The 21,961-nt window shown below is 44.1% G+C and overlaps 3 protein-coding genes across 5 annotated transcripts in view; 2 read left to right on the forward strand and 1 right to left on the reverse strand.

Annotated features, from left to right (window-relative positions):
• Positions 1-22: 22 nt before the first annotated feature.
• tarbp1 (TAR (HIV-1) RNA binding protein 1) lies at positions 23-13,810 on the forward strand. Of its 2 annotated transcripts, XM_080037309.1 has the most exons (30): positions 23-1,021; positions 1,450-1,547; positions 1,642-1,711; positions 2,325-2,479; positions 2,575-2,627; positions 2,755-2,852; positions 2,952-3,087; positions 3,176-3,272; positions 3,795-3,884; positions 3,986-4,133; positions 4,242-4,496; positions 5,055-5,152; positions 5,610-5,768; positions 5,871-6,100; positions 6,604-6,850; positions 6,958-7,146; positions 7,249-7,448; positions 7,529-7,600; positions 7,720-7,840; positions 8,134-8,244; positions 8,340-8,489; positions 8,587-8,673; positions 8,769-8,974; positions 9,068-9,149; positions 9,255-9,426; positions 9,542-9,727; positions 10,324-10,448; positions 11,050-11,186; positions 12,160-12,266; positions 13,172-13,810. In XM_080037309.1, the coding sequence occupies exons 1-30, from the start codon at positions 91-93 to the stop codon at positions 13,246-13,248; spliced, it is 4,887 nt and encodes a 1,628-aa protein (XP_079893435.1). In that variant the 5' UTR covers positions 23-90; the 3' UTR covers positions 13,249-13,810. The 2 variants fall into 2 exon arrangements, with proteins under 2 accessions (XP_079893435.1, XP_079893436.1); XM_080037310.1 differs by lacking the exon at positions 12,160-12,266.
• Positions 13,811-14,066: 256 nt separating this feature from the next.
• LOC307257634 (5-hydroxytryptamine receptor 1D) lies at positions 14,067-16,939 on the forward strand (the record flags this gene model as incomplete). Its single annotated transcript, XM_080036893.1, has 3 exons — positions 14,067-14,253; positions 15,264-15,424; positions 15,599-16,939. 3 exons carry the CDS (start codon positions 14,067-14,069, stop codon positions 16,937-16,939), a joined length of 1,689 nt encoding a protein of 562 aa, XP_079893019.1.
• A 1,992-nt stretch (positions 16,940-18,931) lies between these two features.
• Positions 18,932-21,961, reverse strand: part of slc35f3b (solute carrier family 35 member F3b) — a gene marked incomplete at both ends in the record, with an annotated part of 47,293 nt that continues 44,263 nt past the window's right edge. For both annotated transcript variants that reach the window (XM_080036394.1, XM_080036395.1), the window contains 4 exons: positions 18,932-19,173; positions 20,249-20,338; positions 20,452-20,644; positions 21,139-21,264. In XM_080036394.1, the coding sequence (XP_079892520.1) occupies positions 18,932-19,173; positions 20,249-20,338; positions 20,452-20,644; positions 21,139-21,264 (651 nt within the window). The remainder of the gene's footprint in view (positions 19,174-20,248; positions 20,339-20,451; positions 20,645-21,138; positions 21,265-21,961) is intronic.

Raw genomic sequence — 21,961 nt, forward strand, 5'->3', positions numbered from 1 at the left:
GTGTAGCATGAGCTCATGGCAGCTGCTGTCAAAGCCGGTAGTGGCGTAACTTTTGCTTTATTGTCCCTCTCAGTGTAACAACCCTACAAAATGTATTCCGTTTTAATGAACGCCGTGTTGTCCAGCTCTCCTGACTACGGCCTTTTGTTTGAGTCTCTGTCCTGGCCGAGTGACTCATGGCCAAGGACGGAGCGGGTGGAGGCGCTGACAGCTTTCATTGAGGGACTCGGACCGCTTTTATCCGACTCGGACACGACTCCGTTATCAGCTACGGATAGAAAATCCATTACAGATAAAATCGACTCGGTGGTTTGGACCCGGTGTTTGCCTCTCCTCTCCAGGATATCTAGGGAATCTGGTGATGATGTGCGGTGCAGGGAGAGCACCGCTGCTGTCTGCAGGCTGCTGAGCGTCTGTGTCCCGCTGTGTGATGATGAGGCAGTACCAGGCCGGCTGGCTCAGTCTGTCCTGCCTTCGCTTCATCTTTCAGAGGAGGAGGAGGTGTGCGGTCCGGGACGACTGGGTGTGGATGTTGCCAGTGAGGTCATGGCTGCTCTGTTGCCTTCTCTGACCGGGGATGAACAGCTCACACTTGCCACCCTGTCATGCGCCTTGTCCTGCATTAAAACACTCCCTGATGATGCACTGGTCTCCAAAATCACAGTGAGGCTTATCCTGACTCTCCTGAACTGCTGCCACGGCGCGAGGTTGACGAGCGTCCTCAAGTTGATCCTGGATGATCAGTGCAGCTGGCACTCAGCCGAGCGCACAGCTGTGGTCACGGAGAGGGCTCTGCTGTGTTTGACCGCTCTGTCAGACCACCTGCTGGCACCTCACAGACCTAACTCTTCCTCCGGCGAGCCAGACCCTCGTCTGACCCTCCAGTTCTGGAGGCTGGTCCAGGACGGACTGACTCACAGAGACAGCCTGTCACGCAAGAGGGCTTTGTACCTTCTGAAAAAGTGCGTGGCCCTTTCAGAGGAGGAGGGGGTGGACTGCCCTCTGTCTCCATCACGAGAAGGTAAAAATGGTCAGATTATTTGTTTTGATGATACTGTAGGCCAACAACATTAAAGGTGAGTACAGTGATTCTGGAGAATTATTTTTGTTAAAAACACTTTTTGTCAAAATCAGCGGATCTCCTCAGGATCCACTACCTGTCGGTACTACTGTGCGTGCACTGTAAAAAAACCCGGTGTTAATACCATAGATAGTAAATAAGGTTAATACACATCCTAAGCTCTGTAAACTGGTATGTAAACAAAGGGGGACCACTGCTATCTAGCATTTACAGAGCTTAGGCTGTGTATTAACACTGGATTTTTCAGTAGCAGATCGTGATGAGATATTCACTAATGATTATGATATGAAGCAATTCTGACAAAAACAGAATCACTGACTCCAAAGGTGAAGGTCATCAGTGATGAAAGGACTGTTTCACTCTTGCAGATGAGATCTTGTTCAGATGGGCCCCTGACAGCAGCAAGTTGCTGAGAGAGTTCTGGGAGGATTATGCGCTGGTGATGGAGACCCTGGAGGAAAACCAGGTAGAGAATCCCACACAAGTGTCAATGCACTGCCAGTTCAGATGCTATACAGTTTATACATGTTACAGCTGCCTTTCTCTTTTTCCCCATGTAGGTTCATGTTGTCCGGCCAGTTCTAAACAGAATAGACACGTTGATCCTCACAACGGCGAATGATAGTCAAGGTAACACTAGAACTGGGTAAAGTAATGAGTTACTTTCCTTTGTTTTTTTTTAGAAAGATTAGGAGATATGCGCAAATCTACTATTTTTCACCAAAACAGATACTGTCAAATATGATTATTATACATGTTTGCCTTTGTTGGTGATTGTATGTATAAGGTTATAAGGGCTTTATGCAACACATCATTAATTCTAATTCAAAAGAGCAAGAAATATATACGAAAAATGCGAAAAGGTTTAAATGTAGGCCTCATACATGGCATGTTGCAGTCTCGCTATTCTGAGTTTCGATTGTAACATCTCCAAACTAAAGACAATGTTGAGTTTGTCACACAAAGAAACTTCAACTTCAATAGATATCATATTAGCTGATCTTTGCAATAACTTAATTATAAGCTATGGTCTTCAATTGAATTTTCTTTCATAGTTAAAATAATTGTATTTTAAAAAAAGACTTTGGAATTTGGATCGGTACGTGGATCGGTGGCATCAGTCAGATATCTGGTTAATTTTCTAAGAAAATATGATGAAGTTGTATTTTTCTCAATGGAAACAGATATGCGGTGAAAGTGCCAGCGTGGTAGCCTGTGCTTGTTCTCTATGTGTGTTTTGCAGCCGCATGTGGAGGCCTCTTCCACCCCTCCTGGCTGCTTTGTGTGTACCAGCGGATGTTCCACAGTGAGAACAAGTCCTTAATGAGAGAGGGAGTGTGTCATCTGCTGGAGCTGCGGGTCCTGCAGCAGCCAGACTTTGCTTTGGCCTTTTCCCAGGTACGGACAGGCCTCAGACACATTTGTATCTTAGGTATACTGGTACACAAGTTGTGTTTCATTGAAGTTTGCTCTTCTGTTGCTCTGCTCCTCAGTTCCTCGTTGGCCCTTTTATGGACGTTCTGTCAGAAACTTCACTCTTTCACAGGTGAGGGGTTTTTTTTTAAATCAATGTGCAGAGCAAATAAATGAAATGCCTCATGAATGATCATGTTATTAGGTTTCTTTTTTCTTTTGCACCTGCTCTCATTATCCCTCCTTCTATCCTCGCGTAGGTCAGTCGGGCAGAATGTAGGAGATTGTCCCGAGCTCGGTGCTAAACTCGAAGTTTTCCTGGCCAGCTTCTTCAGTAGCCTCCCGTCAGAGCATAGAGGTAAAGAGAGAATGCAATGTTATCAAAGCTCTGCGTCACTTCTCATGGCTTAAAGAAAAAATGCTGTTCAATCTCTTGACTATTGTGTTTGCACTGTAGGGCGTATATTGCTGCAGATGATTCAGCAGCTTTGCTCTAAGCACTGGTGTGCCGTGCCTCTCCTCTTCCTCTCCCAGGCTCTATCCAAACTCCCGCCAAGTCCTCTGCTGGGGGTGGACGGGCTGGCTGCTCTCAGGTACATCATGGTCTTTATAGATAGACAGACTCATGTGTGTGTTGTAGCTGACATTGCAATGCTTGATGTGGATGTGTTGTTTTAACAGGGAGGTACTGCGCTCCACCATGATGACCCATCAAGTCCTATTGAGAGGTGCCGCTCAGTGCTTCCTGCTGAATAGCGCCCTCCGTCTCACAGATGTGGTAAGACAATAGTGCAGTCAGTGAAAATACAGTCTATGGTTTAAAACAAGTGAAACACCTTACAATATTAAATGATGGCAGTATTGTCGAACAGTATTTTGATCAACGGTTAATCATGATGTTAGTTTGTACCCCTGACTGTTGAAATGACCCAGTATATCATTGTGTGTGAATATGCTTGTAAGCTGATGCAATAATACAATATAAATGAATGCATAAACAATTAAGTAATCAGATATCATTTATCAAGTCATTTATCAATTCAAAATCAAAATAAAATAGCTGTTTTTTTTGCTGCTTTTTCTCTATTTTTTTTCTTTTCTTGAACACTAGTTGCAGCTCTAGTGCAAATACTGAAAAACATTGTATCTGTAAAAAAACAAACCACCCAAATGACAGTTAAACATTGAAGTGACTTTAGGGCTGTTGCACTGCATTGTAAGGTTTCTATTATTTTGTCACAACCCCTGTGCTCAGCTCTAACGTTAGTGAGCTCTACAATACAAAGTTTGCTTGTTCCAGAGCGCAGTGACCCTGGATGATGTTTTTAGCTTCCTGATGGATTTCCGTTCAGACGAGTCTCTGTGCAGAGGGACGCAGATCTGGAATCAGGTAAGCCCAATGCTCATCCTGACTAAAAGGTGACTCAATGTGGGGATGATGTATGATTTATTAATTTTTCCTCTCGACATATTTGTGACATTTGCTTGCAGACTTGTGCTTGGCTATCAGAAAATGAAGGCAGTTTCAAGCCCAGGGTTATGGTTGGAGACTGTCCCGATGTGGCCACAAAGACAGAAACTGTAAGAGACTATGTGAGAAGTGAGATGCTAACCTACCTCCGAGTCCCAGCTAGCACAGGTATGTCTGACAGTGAGACAAAGGTCAAGTGGACGATTCTGTCTGTAAACATGATCATTTAGGTTATTCTTTTTGGAGTTGGCGTTAATTATTCTCCCTGCTCCTCAGGTCATACTGAGACGTTACCTGACCCAAGAGAGGCTGATAAGTTGGCCAGGGCCATTCTGCTTTGCGTGGACATGGAAGGTAATCAACTGGAGGTAGAGACCGGTAAAACTCTGGAGTCCCTGCTGTCTCCGCTGCTGGAAACCCTGAGCAAAGTCAGTACCAACATCTACCTGCCTCTGCGTAAGAGTGACAAGAGCCTGCAGCTGATCCTGCGCCTGCTCCAGCTAGCAAGAATACCAAACACAGAGGAGCCAGGTTTGTCATGATTCATTTATATAGCTGTCAGTTTTTGCTGCACTTTTGGAAGAAATACCAGAATATCCTTGTATATACCACCATCATATCAATGTATGTAATGGTGGTGGTAATGCTATCATAAAAAGTGTTTTTTTTAAATCTACCGTAATTGAAAAGTATCAATGTGCTCTCTGAAAAAACAACTCTGTAACATTTCATGAATGGAGGGATACTTTGTTTTCACTTTTTGTCTTACATTTAGACACTTGTATTCTTAAAGGAAGGTCGCTAATATTATCCTTCTATCCATAGATTTAGTAACTCATGCCCTGGATTAAGTCTCTTTTTTTTGTATTGAGTCATTAAACACATAATTGGTAGTTTGCAGGTTGCAGCCAGAAGACCTACATAACATCATTTGTTTCAAGTTTTTTTTTAAATGCCCAGCTAGATTCCAGAACTTCTGAAAACGAAATTATTCATTGTAATTTTGGCAAAACTTTCTAAAATGTTTACCTTTAATTCATGCTCATTTAACTTATTCTAGTAGTACTTTTTTACTCTGCTCTTTCTCAGTGGACAGCGTGATGGCGTTCATGGAGAAGCTTGTTTTCAAAGTTGTCGATCCGATGGAGGATTTCATCTTGAGGCGTATGTGTGGGGAGCTGCAGGAGGTAAACAGCAAGTCAAGCGAGTCACCATCACTCCAATTAGCAGAGATCCCCCTAGGGGCTAACTCCAGGGTTCCCATGGTCATGAAATTATTGGAAAAGCTTTGAATTTACATACATTTTTGCCAGAGTTTAAAACATTTTCATACACAATTTCCCCAAAAAGTCCAGCGTGATGCAAAACTTGAGGATTACCATTGTTTAAAATCTTGCTTGACAAGAATGCCTGGTAAGTGCATGTTAAATAATGTATGGCTAAATACAAATAAAACACATGGCTTCATCGAAATGCGGTACAAATTTCATTATTGAGCCATTATGATTGCGAAATAAGCATAAACAAGGTTATGGAAATTCGGTAACATTCCATGGAAACGTTTGAAAATGTATTGGTGAAAATGTGTGGAAAGGGAACTGTGTAAATCTGATGTGTAAATGTATGTGGGTTTTTTTTCTTCAGCTGTGTGATGTAGAGCGGGCAGAGCTGTATCTGTGTGTCCTGAAGCAGCTGGTGGTCATGTACAGCTCTACACCACAGCACCACAGTAGAACTCAGCAGACATATCTCCCTAAACTCATTCAGTACAGCCTGAAGGTCCTGCAAGAACCAAGCCAGCAGGTACAAAGCTAAGTATTAAGCTGCCATTACGTCGGGCAGGAATCAAGGAAACATTTTTTTTTTAGTTGCTTGATAATTCAACACTTGTTTTTCTGTTGCCAGATCCAGTCTGTAGCAAACCAGGTGGCAAGAGCGGTTGCTATGGCGTCCCTGGCTACAGTATGCAGCTTTGTGGAGCAGGAAGTGATTGACATGCGATCAGAGACCATTTGTGCTCTGAAATCACTGAATGACTACTTCTACAATCCAGTGTCGTCCGCCTCCCAAGACCAGTCCCCTCTGGGAAACTTCAATAAACGCCTGCAAAAGCCACAAAATGAAGACGGTTCGAGGTCAGAACTGAGTGAGCCTTAAAGCTACAGTGCGTAACTGTGTCATATAAATGAATGTCGGTACATTCAAGCCATCGCCAAACGAGTTGACACAAACTTGATAAAGCCTATGTGCTCCACAAAAACCCTCTATGTATTCCCCAGTATGGCAGCTTTTACAAACTGATGCCAGCCCCTGTAACTGGCAAAGGTGCTCACACAAAATCCCATGAAGCGCCCAAGAAATGTTTCAGTTGTTTCAGTTGCTGCTACGAAAAAATCTGGACGTATAGCAGAAAGTATAAAATCCATGCCCGCCTGATCACCGAAGGCTTACCTCATGTAGATGTTTGGACAGTGTTGCTGTAAATACTCAGAATTCCTCATGGGGGCGACTGGAGTTACACACTATAGCTTTAAAATGTAGGATCAATTTTCAAAAAAACATGGTTCAGACGAGATCTGCCTTGAAGATGAATAAAAGTAAACACTCTGATTTTGGTAAAATCATTTTTTCCCTTCAGTGACGTTGGAGTGCAGGGTCCTCTGCTGCAGGAGTGGGGGCGCATTGCTGCCAGTTTCATGCGGGACCAGTGGATATGTCTGAGCGTCCTGATTAAGGCTGTTGGGATTCCACAGTCTGTAGAAGAGATTCCCAGAGTGTCGGAGACTCTCACGGCTGCTCTGAGCTGCAGCGTGGAGGCATTGGCTCTGCTGCCCAGTGACCTGGTGCTGCCTGCGCTCACCTTTATGGAGACAGTGCTGCCGCAAGTGAGTCTCACGTAAAATGAGGTGTATCTATGTTTATCTATCTATCCATCAAGGCAATATCTATCTGGTGTGTTTCTGATGAGCTGTCTGTCTTGTTTTCATCCCAGTTGATCCTTTATAATGAGCCCATCTGCGTGGAGGCTGTGAGTCTGAGCTGGGAGCTTGTGCAGGGGCTGAGCACCAATGCCCATGACTTCTGGCTGGCCCTCAAAGGCTTCATCTCCATGGCCTTCCACCGCAAACTGCTGGAGACGACAGACGCCCAGGCCCCCACACTTCTGGTCACCTTGAAACAGGTAGATTAAAATCAGGATAGTAGAATGGTGTATGGTGATTTGCATTTTCAACTTAGCTTTTCTGTAATATAATGTATATATGTGGTGGTGTTTTTTTTATAGATTGCCACCGAGCTGATGGAGCTGTCTCAGTCCAAGAGCGGAGTGTTCGGAGTGCTGCTTCAACACTGCTGTCAGACGTGGCTGCCCGCAGAGCGAGGCAGCGGTGACGAGGCTGACGCCATGTTTTCTAGTGTTTTCCAATATGTTGACATAGTCGCTAAAGCTTGTGTCTATGGACCAGTGTTTAGAAGAGATCAAAGGTACCTTTCAACTGCATTTCTTACATTTGTTCAACTCTTCTCTTAGGACCATTTGAATTGATTTAACTGTTCTTTCAAAGGCTCATCCAGGATGTCCAAACATATGTGGAGCAACTCGGTGAAGAGTGTGCCGCCAATGTTGCTGTCACAAGGTGAGCTGCAGGTTCTCTTTGCTAGCAAAAATAATGATTTAAAAAGTAGCGCCACTAGAGGTCTCCCTTGCTGTGCATATGTTTTCACATTGGAACTGATGCCTTTTAAATTTGTACAGTGATGACAGGGACGATCAGTTGCCCCGCACATGTGTACTGGCTTTCCTCAACCGCCTGGATCCCTCTAATCTGCAGCATGAAAGACTGATGGAGGAACTGGTCATGGATTTAGTGAAAAGGGTAGGCTGAATATATCTTCCAATATCAAAAAACAAGACGATATCATCTTAATCCCTTCTTGGACATTCTGATCCCTGGTTTAAAAGTCTGTTAGAGACAAGCCCGGCTGTATTGTGATTTGTCTGTTCTTGGTTTGCATAGTGTCAATAAATAACGTTCTGAACTACACTTAGGAATGTAGGGGAGTTTTTCATTAAGATTATATGTTGAGCATCAGTTATGGCTCATTAATCAACACTTCACACCAATTTTCATTATCTCCTTCTACCTCCCCCACACCCTCGTATCTCCAGGATAATGACATATCAAAGTCAAAAGTACGTTACTATACCAACTCTCTGCAACATCGTGTCAAAAACAGAGTGTGGCAAACACTGCTGCTGTTGCTGCCAAAACTCAGAGAGGTGAGACGGTTACACTAACACTCACAATTACACAGAAAAGAACAACTCAGGGAGTCAGACTTGTTTATTGTGTGTGTTTGTGTGTGCACATCCAGGAGTTTGTCGCCACTTTGCTGATGCGTGTATATGAAGCTGGATATTGCAGTAACCAGGCCTCAGTCAAGTACCTGATTGAGTGGATGATGATTCTGGTCCTCATCCGCTATCCACAACACATGGACAGCTTTTGGGACTGCTTCAACATGGTAAGGCTGGGCTCTCTCTGAAAATAAAACACTGTGTTATAAGTGTGACACAGTTGATGATCACTGAATCCCGAATGACTTGTGTTTTTCTGTACAGGATCATGAAAAGACCAAGACGAGCGTGTGCACCTTCCTGTCAGTCCTGGTACATTTCAGTGTCATCCTCCCTAATCTTAAGGATCAGGTAAAGCCTTGTGATGTTCTATCTCCTTCATAAAACTATTCCTCTGTACATCGCCTCTCAGTATTTCTAAGATCTCTCTCCCTGTGCGTTTTAAGGCTGCGCAGTTGCGCAAAGCACTGGACATTATCCTGCAGTGGTGTTTCAACCACAACTTCAGCGTGCGTCTGTATGCCTTACTGGCCCTGAAGAGGGTGTGGAGCTTGGCAGAGGTCTGGCCTCAGGATGGGGCTGAGGGTTTACGAGGGTTGTCCACAGTGATCAAGGCCTGTCTGAATCAGGCTGAGGCCATGCAGAGCACAGGGTGAGAGACAAACAGCTACAATAGTTACAAGAGTTTTTTTTGTATTATACCCATGTGCTTATTTGAGTATGTGTTTGCTGTGTCACCATTCAGAAATGCCAACAAGAACTGGATAAGGATTCAGGAGCATTTTTTCTTTGGTGCCTTTCAGCCCATCAGGGATTACAGTGTTGAGGTGTGCTAGTATGTTTCTGGCAAACAGATTAAACACAGTAATAACATGCTTACACTACACTACTCATATATTTTCTAACATACTTTCCTTTTCTTTCTTTCCTAGACCCTATTCTATACTTTTCCCAGTCTGTCAGAGTTGGCTGACGATGAGTGGATTCCACCCTGGAAGTTTGAGAAACTGTTGTGTTTTTCTGAAAGTCCATCTTTTCCTCTAAGAAACTCAGCTCCAGACCTGAGCCAGCTGCAGCCCGGGGACTGGATCCAGCAAGACAAAAGTAACAGTAGCAACCCCTCACAAACAGCAGGGACTACTTTATACAGCAAACCAACCATAATCTTCTTCTCCTCATCCTTATATCTCTGACTGTTCATAGTGTTGCATCTTTCTAGATGAGCAGCATAAAGAGGACCGCTGGGCCGAGGTGCAGAAGAAAATCACTCCGTGGAGGTTAGGGATCCAGGAGCAGGAGCCCGAGCTTCAGCTGGTCCCACAACAGAGGGCCGCTCGCCTGGGCAAAGCGCATGGGGCCCTGCTGGTGGTAGCCTCACTTATCGACAAGCCAACCAATTTAGGAGGTAAGGAAGCGGCACGGCACATTGTGAAATCATTTCATCGTTACTTCTTTGTGAAGAATTAATAGCTAAATGTCCAACAAATTCCTCCTGGATTTGTGTTCGATTTTGAAGAACCAACTAAAAGACAGGCTATTGTTTGCTTTCACATTGATAATCAGGGGCAAAGAGGTCAAACACAGCTGCCACCAAAATAAATCACTTGAGCTCCCTTATCGGAGTTTTGAAAAGGGAATGTCCAGCTTTCATCACAGACACTGCTATTTTATGTTCTCCGCCGACACCTTTTTTCTCAGATGATAAGGGGCAGAATCAATCAGAATTTGTTTATAGAGGAAAAGACTCATTTCCAAAGCCAATATTGATACTGGTGGGATGATGTAAGCAAGGGGCATAAGCTTGGGCTTTCTGTAAATGTTTCACCTGAAATCACCTTTCTGCCATTACAGGCGTATCTTTGCCTATCTGTCCGTGCCCATTATGATAGACTGGTATACGTATAATGAGTCATAAGTAAAAGAAATAATGATTATAAAGGAAAAGCCCCCCTTTTCCTCATTATAGATTGTGTTCATTGGGTTTGCTTGTTGTTGTTCTAGGTTTGTGCAGGACGTGTGAGATCTTCGGTGCCAGTGCTCTGGTTCTGGACAGCCTCCGTCACGTCACTGACAAACACTTTCAGTCCCTGAGCGTCTCTTCTGAACTATGGCTTCCTCTGCTAGAGGTAGAGCGCGTAAAAGATTCCCCATTTCCCTCCAGTGATCAAGATGTATGCTCCGATCTACCCAAGAAATGTGTTATTTGATTTTAAAATATTATTTTTTACATTTAAAGTTACGGTTTCAATAACTAATATTAACTAATTATGAAGTGTGCCTCAGTAGTGGTCATTTTAAGTTTATTTAGGTGTAAAGAGGTGCATGTTTGAGAGATGTCTCATCACTCCTCAGTTTAATTTAGAAGTGGTGGGTGTTTCTAAACGCTCATTCCACTTGAACTCCACACAAGCTCCTTCTTTTTTGCTCAACTTTTGAGATGCACGGCTCTAGTACAGTAACTGTTGCCATGGAGATGTGCTGCTTATTCCGTTGGGGTCGCTCCAGGTCTTGAGCGACTCTTCATTCACCACATGGAGCAGAAAGAGTGAACACATCTGCTTTCGATGATGTAACAATGTGATAGGCAGATTTCCACATAGGAAGCATTATGGCCCACCATAATACATGTATGTGTGAAAAGAGTTTAAAAAGTGTTGATTTCACAGTCCTTTTTAATGTAAATGGATTTACTGTTTGAAATGAAACGTTTATGTATCTGTCCCTCAGGTGAAGCCCATTGAGCTCACTGACTTTCTTCTGTTAAAGAAGAGTGAAGGGTACTGTATAGTCGGAGTTGAGCAGACAGCCAACAGTGAGAGCCTACAGGAGTACCAGTTCCCAGAGAAGACCCTTCTACTTCTGGGGTATGACGGCATTGAATGCTCTTCTTTCCCCATCTATAAAACTACACACAACAAGGTTCACATACTGTACATGCTTGCAAGCTTCTCCATTCCCGTGCCTGTGTGTCTCTCACGTGGGTAAAGCTGTGAGCTGACGAGGCTGTTTAATGTTATCTCTCCGGTTTAGTGTGTTTCCCTGCGGGGCCTCTCCTCCCCATGGTGGACCTGTCAGGACATGTTGGGCTGTAATTGGCTCTGGAGAGCACAGGAAATAAATGACAGTACAAGCAGTGTGATGACAGTGGCAGAAAAAGCCTTCCTCTAGTGGAGTTCAAGGCGGGCTGCTTCCGTTTGCCTGTTGAGTCAACAGGAAGCAAGAAATCCTTTTGTTAAACCGTTTGTAGCTACACAGAAAATAATAACTAATAATTATCTTAGGTTAAGTTGCCAAGTTATGTTGCTTTATTGTCAATTGAATTAACACAAGGCGACATTGAAATTTGTCTTTTTGCATATCCCCTCTCAAGACACCATACTCCAGAGGGCTCCTTGCTCAAGGGCACAATGGTAGAGATTGTGGGCACCGTATAATACCAGCCACCACTAGATTTACAACCAACAGTCACTTAATTATAAGCGGTTTGCTACTGCAGTAGTGTGATTCCCTCTCCTCGTCGCATGTTTACACAGCTGTTATTGCAGTCAGCCCGGTAGAGGGCAAAATATTAATATGTATCACGCCTGTTTAGGTGTTGTGTTTTGTTGTCTCAAATGTGTATGTGAGCTGATTGTAGTCGTGCTTTCACTGCTGTGCTCTCCCCAGCACGGCACGGCGCTGCTCCAATTTCTCATCAGGTCGCATATTATCTCAACCAGTTGCACTCGGTGATAAATGTAGCTCATCGAATCCTGCTTTCCCACTGCGCGGGCCCCCTCTGTAGACTCATTATTATTATCATAATGCCAAACTCATTACCTCTTTATGTTTCCTTAGATGGCCTGTATTGCTGGATCAAAGTGTGTACTTTGAGTTTGAATTACTCTTGGACTTGAGTCATCCGTGTAAAAATAAAAGCTTATTCCCTTATAGTTGTGAAAATGGTAAGTGATTAATTTTGCCTCTCATGGTAAAATGCCGCATTAAATAAATATAGATGGGAGCATCATTAAGCCAAATGAAAGGTTAAATGAATTGCACATTTATTTTGGTGTGTATATACGATTCACCACAAACAAATAGTCGGATGTTCGGATTCAGGAAGTCCATGTTGCCTTATTGCTGACATGATACACATTCCGATGTATTTGCTGCAGTAGAATTGATTTCCTTGACAATTTGAATACATTTCATTGATTCTTTCAGTGAATTAACGAAACACACTCCATCATGTCCCAAAGGGTGAGAAACCCTCTGACTTTTTATTGTCTATAAATTCTCTTTTTTCTCTGACACAAATAAACTTTGGAGGTAAACACTGAATTATTTCCATAGTAGGTATACAAATGTGGTCAGATTTTAAAAGAAGAATTTAATATTTCTGGAAATATGCTTATTTCTTCTATTTCCTGTACAATTAATAAAGCACAAAGACTGAATAAAGGGGGGATAGGTAGCTCCGTCCCAGCACCTCTACAGCTCTTTAATTAACACCTTATATCATTATTTTATATTGTTTGTTTAAGCCGTACAAACACCAATGTGTAAAATCAAAGGTTGCCATCAAGCCAAGTTACCAGATGCTGGCTGTTGCTCTTTATTTATTGTTCAAACATTAGAGTGGCATGATCAATCTTCCAATCCTAATCTCGGCCTTGCAAGCGAATAAGACTAAACTTCCTACATTTTAAATTATTCCTTTGAAGGTATTAAATCTAAGAACTAAAAAACGTCCTGCAAAATACTGCGCTGCAAACAGTACTAGCCATTTTATAAAGAAACAAATACATTTACACTTGACGCTTAATCTTCCATTTGACTTTGTCCTATACTCTTTCCCTTCTCATAGCAATGAGCGAGAAGGTATACCTGCCAATTTACTCCAACTGCTGGACGTGTGTGTGGAGATCCCGCAGCAGGGCATAATCCGTTCACTCAACGTTCATGTGAGCGCCGCCCTGCTCATTTGGGAATACACAAGGCAACACCTCACCTCCGGCTCAACTGAGGTCAACAATACACACAGCTGAAGAGGAGAGCAAAGAGTGTGACCTTACCATTATGGGACTTCCATGTTGTGTCTGGATGGGACTCCTGCCTGCCTTTTCAAGTTTTGAATGTGGTCAGCAGCAGTCATCATCAGTGTTGCTCTAGTGCCTTAATGACAGTCATGAATATACATCAGCTGTGGTTATTACATCTAAATATTCCTCTGAGCAAGCTGTTACATTAATGGAGGCGATCTCTATTCTTGGCAGAGCAGCACCTTTTTGAGGAGAAGGCATCCTGTTTATGAGAGCAATTAGTTTTTGCCTCGGAGCACCAGAACTGTATGCTAATATTATTTTTACCCAGGAAAACTGCTGGACATGAAATATAAATGCTGCTACAATTTGTTGATAGGCATAATTTTCTTTTTCCCTGCTGTGTTTTTATTGCAGTTTGTAATTTTTAAATTGTAAACTGTTTTTGATACACAAAAAATAAATAAAACGTTGACATTAGTAAACCTTTTATGTTGACGTTGATTGATTGAGATTGCAAGAACAAAGGAAGCACGGAAGGGGTTACATAAGGTGGCCTACAGTTGTTCTCGCACTGTTCACGCACCCTCCTACCTCCTTTTCAAACGCAAAGGAGGTTGTTCACCTGGAGACCGCGGGCATAGCAGATGGAGTAGCCTACATTGGGTGACACTTATTTCGTTGTGCTTCGGGTCGCGCGTGCCCGTGTGTCATGATGTGATGGCGTACGGGTTGTACCTACAGAGTGGGGACATGGCTGACCCGGATGGCCCCTGGTCGTCTCTGTTGGCGGCCCCGGCGGTCAACGCGAGCTGGACGGCGGGCGCAGGACTCGGCGGTGGGACCGAACGGGTCCAACTGCTCCTTGAGATCCTCATGGTGCTGATGTGTCTGGGCGCTGTGACAGGTACACAATTACCTGTTTTCTGTGTGTGTGTATTTATTTAACAAAGCATCAACAACACTTTTAACATATTCTGTCCCTTGATAAGAAAACATGACTACTTGCAAATGAACTAAGCAGGAGCGCATTCCTCAGTGATTTCACAAAGGATTAACACGGTGACCTACTTCAGTTTTATGCTTGTACAAAAAGAAAATTCTTAATGCGTTCTAATTAGTTGACATTTCGCAATAATTTGCAAGCAATGTGGTCATTTTAGGGTTGCCAGGTTTCTAAGTATCCCTTTGGCACGTGTATCCTCTTCGACTTCCAGCTTGTAATTTTAGCTATTTTAATTAAATTGTCCAAAATGTAAAAGTCAAAGGCTTCTATTTTGACACTTGAAAATAGGTTACATGGTTTGTCTGAAAGTTCGACCAATTTCACTAATTAACATTTGACTGCGACCCTTTTATTATTGAATGTTTTTACGGCCAAACTGATGTGTTTTTTTAACTAGATCTTCTAACTTTATTGATTACTAGAAGAAGAAAAAACTGACTGAAAAGAAGATTGTTATTACAATGAATGAATTAATAATTAGAAACTGATTTACTAATGCTTTGCAGCACCAAAACATTCCATTCACCTCTATAATGTTGTGGAAGCACGAGAATATCAGTTTTCAATAATACCTCATCAAATTCAAATATATCCATATTTATCTACACTGTATCTTGGATAAACTGATCTATGGACTAAGTTAATTTGACAAAAGCTACTTGCATGACTGCTCACCTAATTAAAAATAATGGGCTCAGCATTCTGCTGTCTCAAATAAGTACTTTTTTGTTCCATTTAAACTCAGAACTTTTTTTTTACATCAAATGCAAACTGTCTTCAATTTTCTGAATTTGCGTACTAAATCACAGATTTTCTGCTCTGCGGCTTTTGTCTCTATTGCTGGGTTACAGATGGTAAGGGGGCTGCGGCTGCTTTGTCTAGAATTGACGTCTGTGTCATTGTGTCTGTAGGTAACATTCTTGTCATTGCTATTGTGGCTGCAACCAAGACTTTCCACTCTGTGACATCTGTGCTGATAACGAACCTGGCCATCAGCGACCTCCTGGTGGGCGTCGGAGTGATGCCTTTTGTGGCTATGTCCATCGTCAACCCTGGATGGGTGGATCGCACTGTATGTCACCTCTACCCAACACTACGAAATACTTTTTTAACAATCATGTAACATCACAGCATTAATGTCTGACATGCCCTAACATTGACCTCTTATGTCACATCACCTATTATCTTTTTGACGCAGTGATCGTTTGGTGATGACATTCCGTCTCTCTCTCCTCTCTCTATCTAGGACCTGTGTTTGTACGTGGGTTACACCTCCTCTGTGTACTGTACCGCGTCTGTGTTGACACTAGCGGCCATTGCCCTGGACCGCTACCACTCCATCGTGGACTGCCTGCGCTACAGTTCGCGCTGCACCGTGTGGAGGACCTCCGCTGTGGTGCTGTGGATCTGGCTGCAGGCCCTAGCCACCAGCTGCCCCCCCCTGCTGGGCTGGAGCTCCGTCAGCTATGTGGCGCCCATGTACAGCTGTGCGGTCAACTGGGCCAGCAGTCCCAGCTACACAGCCTTCATGGCTCTCCTCTCCTACCTCATACCGGCCGCAGTCATCCTCTTCTGCTACGTGAACATCGTCAAGGTGGCCCGCAGTCACGCCAGGAGGATCCACACTCTGGAGGACTCAGTCCAGCGCAGTGGCAGGAGCTCCAGCTCCAGCTCTGCCTTCGCTTCGTGTGAGTCACCTCACCACCAGCGCTTTGGGAGCCTCCACAGCCCCTCCACACTCATCTATCACGTTAGTGGACAGTTTGTGTCTGAGGGGGTTTATCAGGATATCAGCCCTTCTCTCCCTGACTCTGCCGCGGAGCTGAGTAGCTCCTCATCCAGAGGTTTCTTCTCATTCCTAGCTCAGAGCTCCTCCCAGCCTCTGCCAGCACCAGCCCCTCAGAACTCCCAGCAGCAGCAGCACACACACCACCAGGGAGTGCTCCGTCTCTTCATGGTCATCACAGCCTTCTTCCTCTGCTGGACACCGTATATAGGCGTGGCTCTGGTTCAGGCCACGGAGACGGCAATCTCGGGCCAATCCAGCCTGGTTCCGCCCTCCGCCGTGACCTTCTCCTATTGGCTGGTGTTGCTGAACTCTGACATCAATCCACTGCTGTACGCTCTGCTCAGCAAGCGTTTCCAGGGCGCCTTCCAGGGACTGAGGCAAAAGATCAGAGCCCGTCTAGGGAGTGTGGTGGGCAGCAGGGGAGGAGGGGGGGAGGAAGGGAACAGCGACCCCTGCACAGTGACCACCACCCATACAGGTCCACCCGCCCACTCTGAGCCTTCAACTTGTGACAATTCAAGGTATTCCTCCTCTGTTTTCACTGTCAACTGCGCCAATTTTAAACATAATCCAGTGGAGCACCTGTGCAAAGTGTGTCAACGTGGAAACACCTGCCCATCTTGCTCCTCCGTGTGGCAACATGACTCTTCCAGTGGTGAGGGGATGGTGGATTGTCTGCAGGTCCCCTCACGGCCACAAGAGGGCAGCAGACTACCTTTCTCTGCTTTGACCAAGGAGCGCCAAGCCACTTTCTTCTACGGCCAGATAACATTGACAGTAGAGCATGATGTTGGTTAGTCTTATTCCTGCAATAAACTGTGGAGGAGAGATCTTCACCTGTGGCATTCAGACTAGGACCGCAACTAACACATGTTTTCATTATGGATTAATGGCACCACAACACTGAGGAGAAAGAGAAAAAAACCTGGGACAAAGTGATGTATTGAAAAGAAATATTTTATATAGTACATGTGATTACACTCCAAGACACGCAACAGTAGATCTAATAAACCCATCATTTATTCACGCTCTTTCATTATTTCTTTCCTCAAATGTGATAATCATATGTTGTATCTGCAGTGTAAAAATCATCATTCCTTACAAAGGTTTACATTTATGTCTAGCAATAATTCCAGAGGAATACAATATTATTATTTATTGTCATTGAGAATGACAATGGGGAAACAGTGCTAATTTACTCTATTGCAAAAGAAAGAAAAGGCAGTGAAGTGGACCCGTTGGCTGTTATCTGCTCGTACAGAATTTGCATGCTCGTCCTGCATCACTCACTGTCCCCTCAAGGTTAGTAAGCAACCAAATGCAAAACATATCAAAAGTCCTGCACATGGTGAGTGCATTAAGAGTTTTGTTCCAAAAAAATAAAAACAATAATGCAACTCGGTTAGAAGGGTAGTATTAAAATGTCTCTCTGCAGCAGACCGTGTTGGCACTGTCAAAAACAGACAGCCCGTAGCGAGCATGTGTGGTCGATGGGTGTTCGTACATTCACAGCAAGGCAGAGTTTGCATCGGTCGCTTTACGGCTACATACCTCTCCCTCAAGCCACAGTGGGACAGTGTTTACCTGCTGAAAAAAAAGTTTATTGCCAGATTAGACACTTTAATGTGATGGGTAAACGGAAGGGAGGCTCAGTGATAGCTATGGTTGATATTCAACATTATTAAAGGGGTCTTACAGAGTTTTGGATGAAGGTGTTAGTGCTTTTAGTCCGACCAATGATTGGGATACCTGAACCATTAATTGTGAAGGTTGGCTACATAATTTTTTTTTTTACCAGCTAATGCACAGTGGGGAATAAATCACAATTAATAGTATCTGAATGGCAATACATGTGAATACCTGTTTTACCTGTATTGCTTGTTTAATAAAATGTTAATAATGTTTTTCAGCCAATGTCTCTACAACAGAACATGTGAGCCAAGTGCTTTTATGGATGGACTGAACGCACACACATTTGAAACCAACTCGTGCACTGAAAACTTCCATCCAATAGAGATAATGCTTTAAGATCTCTCGTGACTAAACTGTGAAAGCCTGAGCACTGGGTGTCGGCATAGACAGAGTTTAGCCTCAGGAAAGCGCATTACCACAGGGGGCCAATCAGTGTGGTCAAAAAAGGACCTGACCCTCTCCTCTCAGTGAAGTGAGGCGCTTCATCAGCTCGCATTTGATCCTCAGATATCCAGACAGGTCCCCTCACACCAGATGTGCCCACACACAGCTTCAGGGGACGTTCAAGGTGTGAAACACAGCTATGTACAGTGCATGAAAGGCAGGTAATATGTCAGGATATCTTTACACCTGAGGGGGCGCCACTGTGGGCCTCTCTTTTCGTTTTCAGGCATTCAGCAATTTTAAGCATTCTTCTTTGGATCTTAAGGGTGTGCGAATGTGTACACATTAAAGACAGCAAGTCAACAACTGGGTTAGGCCCCCGCCTCGGCAAAGTGGGCAAGTCTTCCCAGGTGCAAGGATGTAGTGAATGGAATGTTTAAGAGGTACAGCAAAAATGAATTAATACATGAAGCAATCGGTTTTCACCTGATCATTGTTTGGGGGGCAAGAGGGATTACATTTGATATGAGTCCATGCACCGACTCGTCTGTGCCTCCTCCTGCATCTCCCCCCTCTCAGCCCAAACGTCTCACAGCTTATGATCAGTCATAAAGAGAGGGCAGGTCAAATGTCCTGACATCAACACTTAAGATGTGTCTTCTCCCTTGTGTGTGTGTATGTGTGTGTGTGTTGGCATGGTTGTATTTTACGGCGTCAGTGTGCAAATGTTGACATGGAGTTCCTGGTTCTCCCTCTCCAGTTGAGCCCCGTGGCGGCCCCTGCTTCGCCGCTGGCCTCCGCCGGCTCGTCACGTTTGCGTAGCTTGGTGTAGAGCTGGATGAAGCACTGGTCCCAGTCCTCGGGTAACAGCAGCATGAGGAAACCCAGGCAGATGATGAACACAGCGATGAGGCGTACTGTGTTGAAATGGATTTCACACGTGTAGAAATCCACCACTGAAAAAAATAGCAAGCATGCATTTGACTGAGCATTATGAAGGAATGTGTTAAAGCTCCCATATTATACACTTTTCGGTTCTATTATACACCATATTATCTGGTCTTAGTGGTCCCTAATATGTTTTTCTTTAATTGTTTGCTGAAAAAAACTTTCAGATAATTTATTGTACTATGCTGATGTTCAGCTAATCTCACAATGGCCTATTTTTTAAAAAGAGCTGCAGCTCCCCTCGTAAATATACAATCTTTGAGCTCCCCCCGCCCCCTGTCCGGAAGCGAAGCCAGATACGCCTCGCCCTCTGTCTGTCAGGGCCGTGGACCAATAAGAAATAGGGGTGTGGGCTGCACAGTGGAAGCTTCTGGCTTTCCAGTTTTTGAGGTCAGAAACGAGGAGAATTCTGACTGGAGTATATTGGGGGGGAGGGGTGGGGGTTTCAGAAAGGGGGAGAGTGAGAAAAGGAGAGATTGTTATTTTTTTAAATATTTTGGCAGTCTCTAGGCACACTGTGGACCCATGGATATGTTAGAACACATTTAAAAAGTGCATTTAGCATAATATGTGACCTTTAATGTTGTAATGAACAAACAAGGATTAAAGGTCACATATTGTGCTCATTTCCCACAAAACTGTAATTGCAATTTACTAGAAACTGTTTTCATGGTCTAGTGTCCAAAAAAATCCTTCATATTTCTAACAGCGCCATTGCTGGATTTCCTCTTTTCAGCCTATGTCTGAAACGCTCAGTTTTATACTCTTTATAAGCCCCGCCTACCAAAAAGCCCAGACTGCTCTGATTGGTCCTGAATCTAATTGCTGGTTTGAATCTAACTGCCACTTAGATTCAGGGGTATCTGGTGGTGTGCTTATCACAGACTGAGGTAGTGCTAAGTACAGTTGGTAATGGTGGTAACTCTCGAGTCTCTAGTCACACGGGACACATATTTATGTTGAAATACACATGAAAAATTGTATTTTTCATAGGAGGTGACTTTAATGTAAAAGATCATTATGCAATGTGGTATGTAAATCACCACAAACTATTTAAATATGGATGATAAAACAAAGACTTACTTGCGTTCACAGGAACACTTAAGATGATGCCAAGGGAGATTAATGTTGGGTATGTTATCGCGATGCCAAAGTTCACCAGAACGTTGAAAGCTGTGGGAGGAAGCAAAACCATAAAAACTTTCAAATATGACATTCATGGGTTACATAATCCTACCAGCATCAGGTTTATGTAAGACATTGATTCATGTTTCATCTTTGCGTACCAAAGAGCAGGCCCGCGACCCCACACAGGTACGCCCACGGAACGTCCTGAGGTGAGCTGATGTACTCCACACGGGTAAAATACAGGATGACCGGCACGAAGCTGATGAAAACAAAGTTAGCGCTTCCCACGATGCTCAAGAAGAGTGCGGCTTCTCCAAATTTGGCACTGCCCAGGACCATCTTGAAGAGCACCTGAGGATAAAGAAGGAGGTGGCTCACATAATAATCTACAACCCTTAATGGGATATTGCAGAAGGTGCACCTGCCAAGCACCTGTCGTGTCTTTGGCACAATGCCGCTGATGTCTGTTTATCACATTAGGGGCAGCACAGACAGCAGGCTTGAGCAGACCAGACCAGAGCTCCATCAAAATATAGCAATCTGTCCCGTAACCTTCTTTATCGGGGCATCGCAGCCCCGAGGCCAACAACCAATCACCCACATAACATACCACGCACCTGTCAGCTGAGTCTCACATTTCATAATCTCATCCTGTCCTCTGCCACCTGGTTACATAAGTAGACGGGAGCTAGTCCATGGATTTCTTATATAAAATGGGACTATTCATACATAGGTTAAGCTATTTAAAGAAAACCATTTTTGTTCCACTGCAAATGAAGGCATTCATGGACTCCACCTTTGAAGAAAGGTGCACAAGCTTGGTGATGAGTGTTCAACCAACTTACCTTGTAGAGCGCTGACATGGACGCAGAGGCCACGACCAAAGTGATGCCGATGACTGAGTGGCTGTGGAATCCGTCAGCATAGGTCATCATCACAATGCCTGCTATGGCAAAGATTGCAGCCACGATCTGCAGACAGAGAGAGAGAGACACAGAGACAGAAAGGAGTTGGAATGTCAGTGAGTGACGGATGGGCGACATGCTGCTCGCAGTGTGGGGATAACGACGCCAAAAGTTCTACTGCTGTGCAGGGACACAGCAGGCCCACATGGTCTCTCCACTTAGTCATTCACTGCAGACATCACAAGCCTCACAGGAAAGGGCTCGTAATGGCATAATTAATATGTGTTTTAGTTTATTGTCAGCAGGCTGCTCATTTGGTATTTTACGGGCATCCATTAACACACACACAAACGCGCCCCCCACTCAAATGAAATATGTTCACACAGTCACAGGGCAAGCGCTTCCAACATAGGACAGACAGGCAGTATCTACATTCTACAGTGTTTGCTTAATTGTCTGACATTGATTTTTAGTTTCACTGTCATCATGTAAACAAATCAAACAGCCCCCCCACCCCCTTCTCCACCAACCCACTACCTCCCAGTCGCTGCCTTTGCAATTATCACAGCTTCAAAACAGCACCAAAAACCATCTGTTTCATCCCGCTTTTAACTGAGCCTTAAACAATCCCAACCAAAACCTTCTCATCTTTGCTTTATCACATTTGTCTTTGCTGTACGTTGTTGAGGTTCATGCGGCTGTAGCTGTGTGCGTTAGGATACAGGGGCGCACTCCAGCTGAGTGGATTAGCTCTGCATTAAGG

The sequence above is a fragment of the Ammodytes marinus genome (genome assembly GCF_949987685.1).
Source record: "Ammodytes marinus genome assembly, chromosome: 11".
Classification (NCBI taxonomy): domain Eukaryota; kingdom Metazoa; phylum Chordata; class Actinopteri; order Uranoscopiformes; family Ammodytidae; genus Ammodytes; species Ammodytes marinus.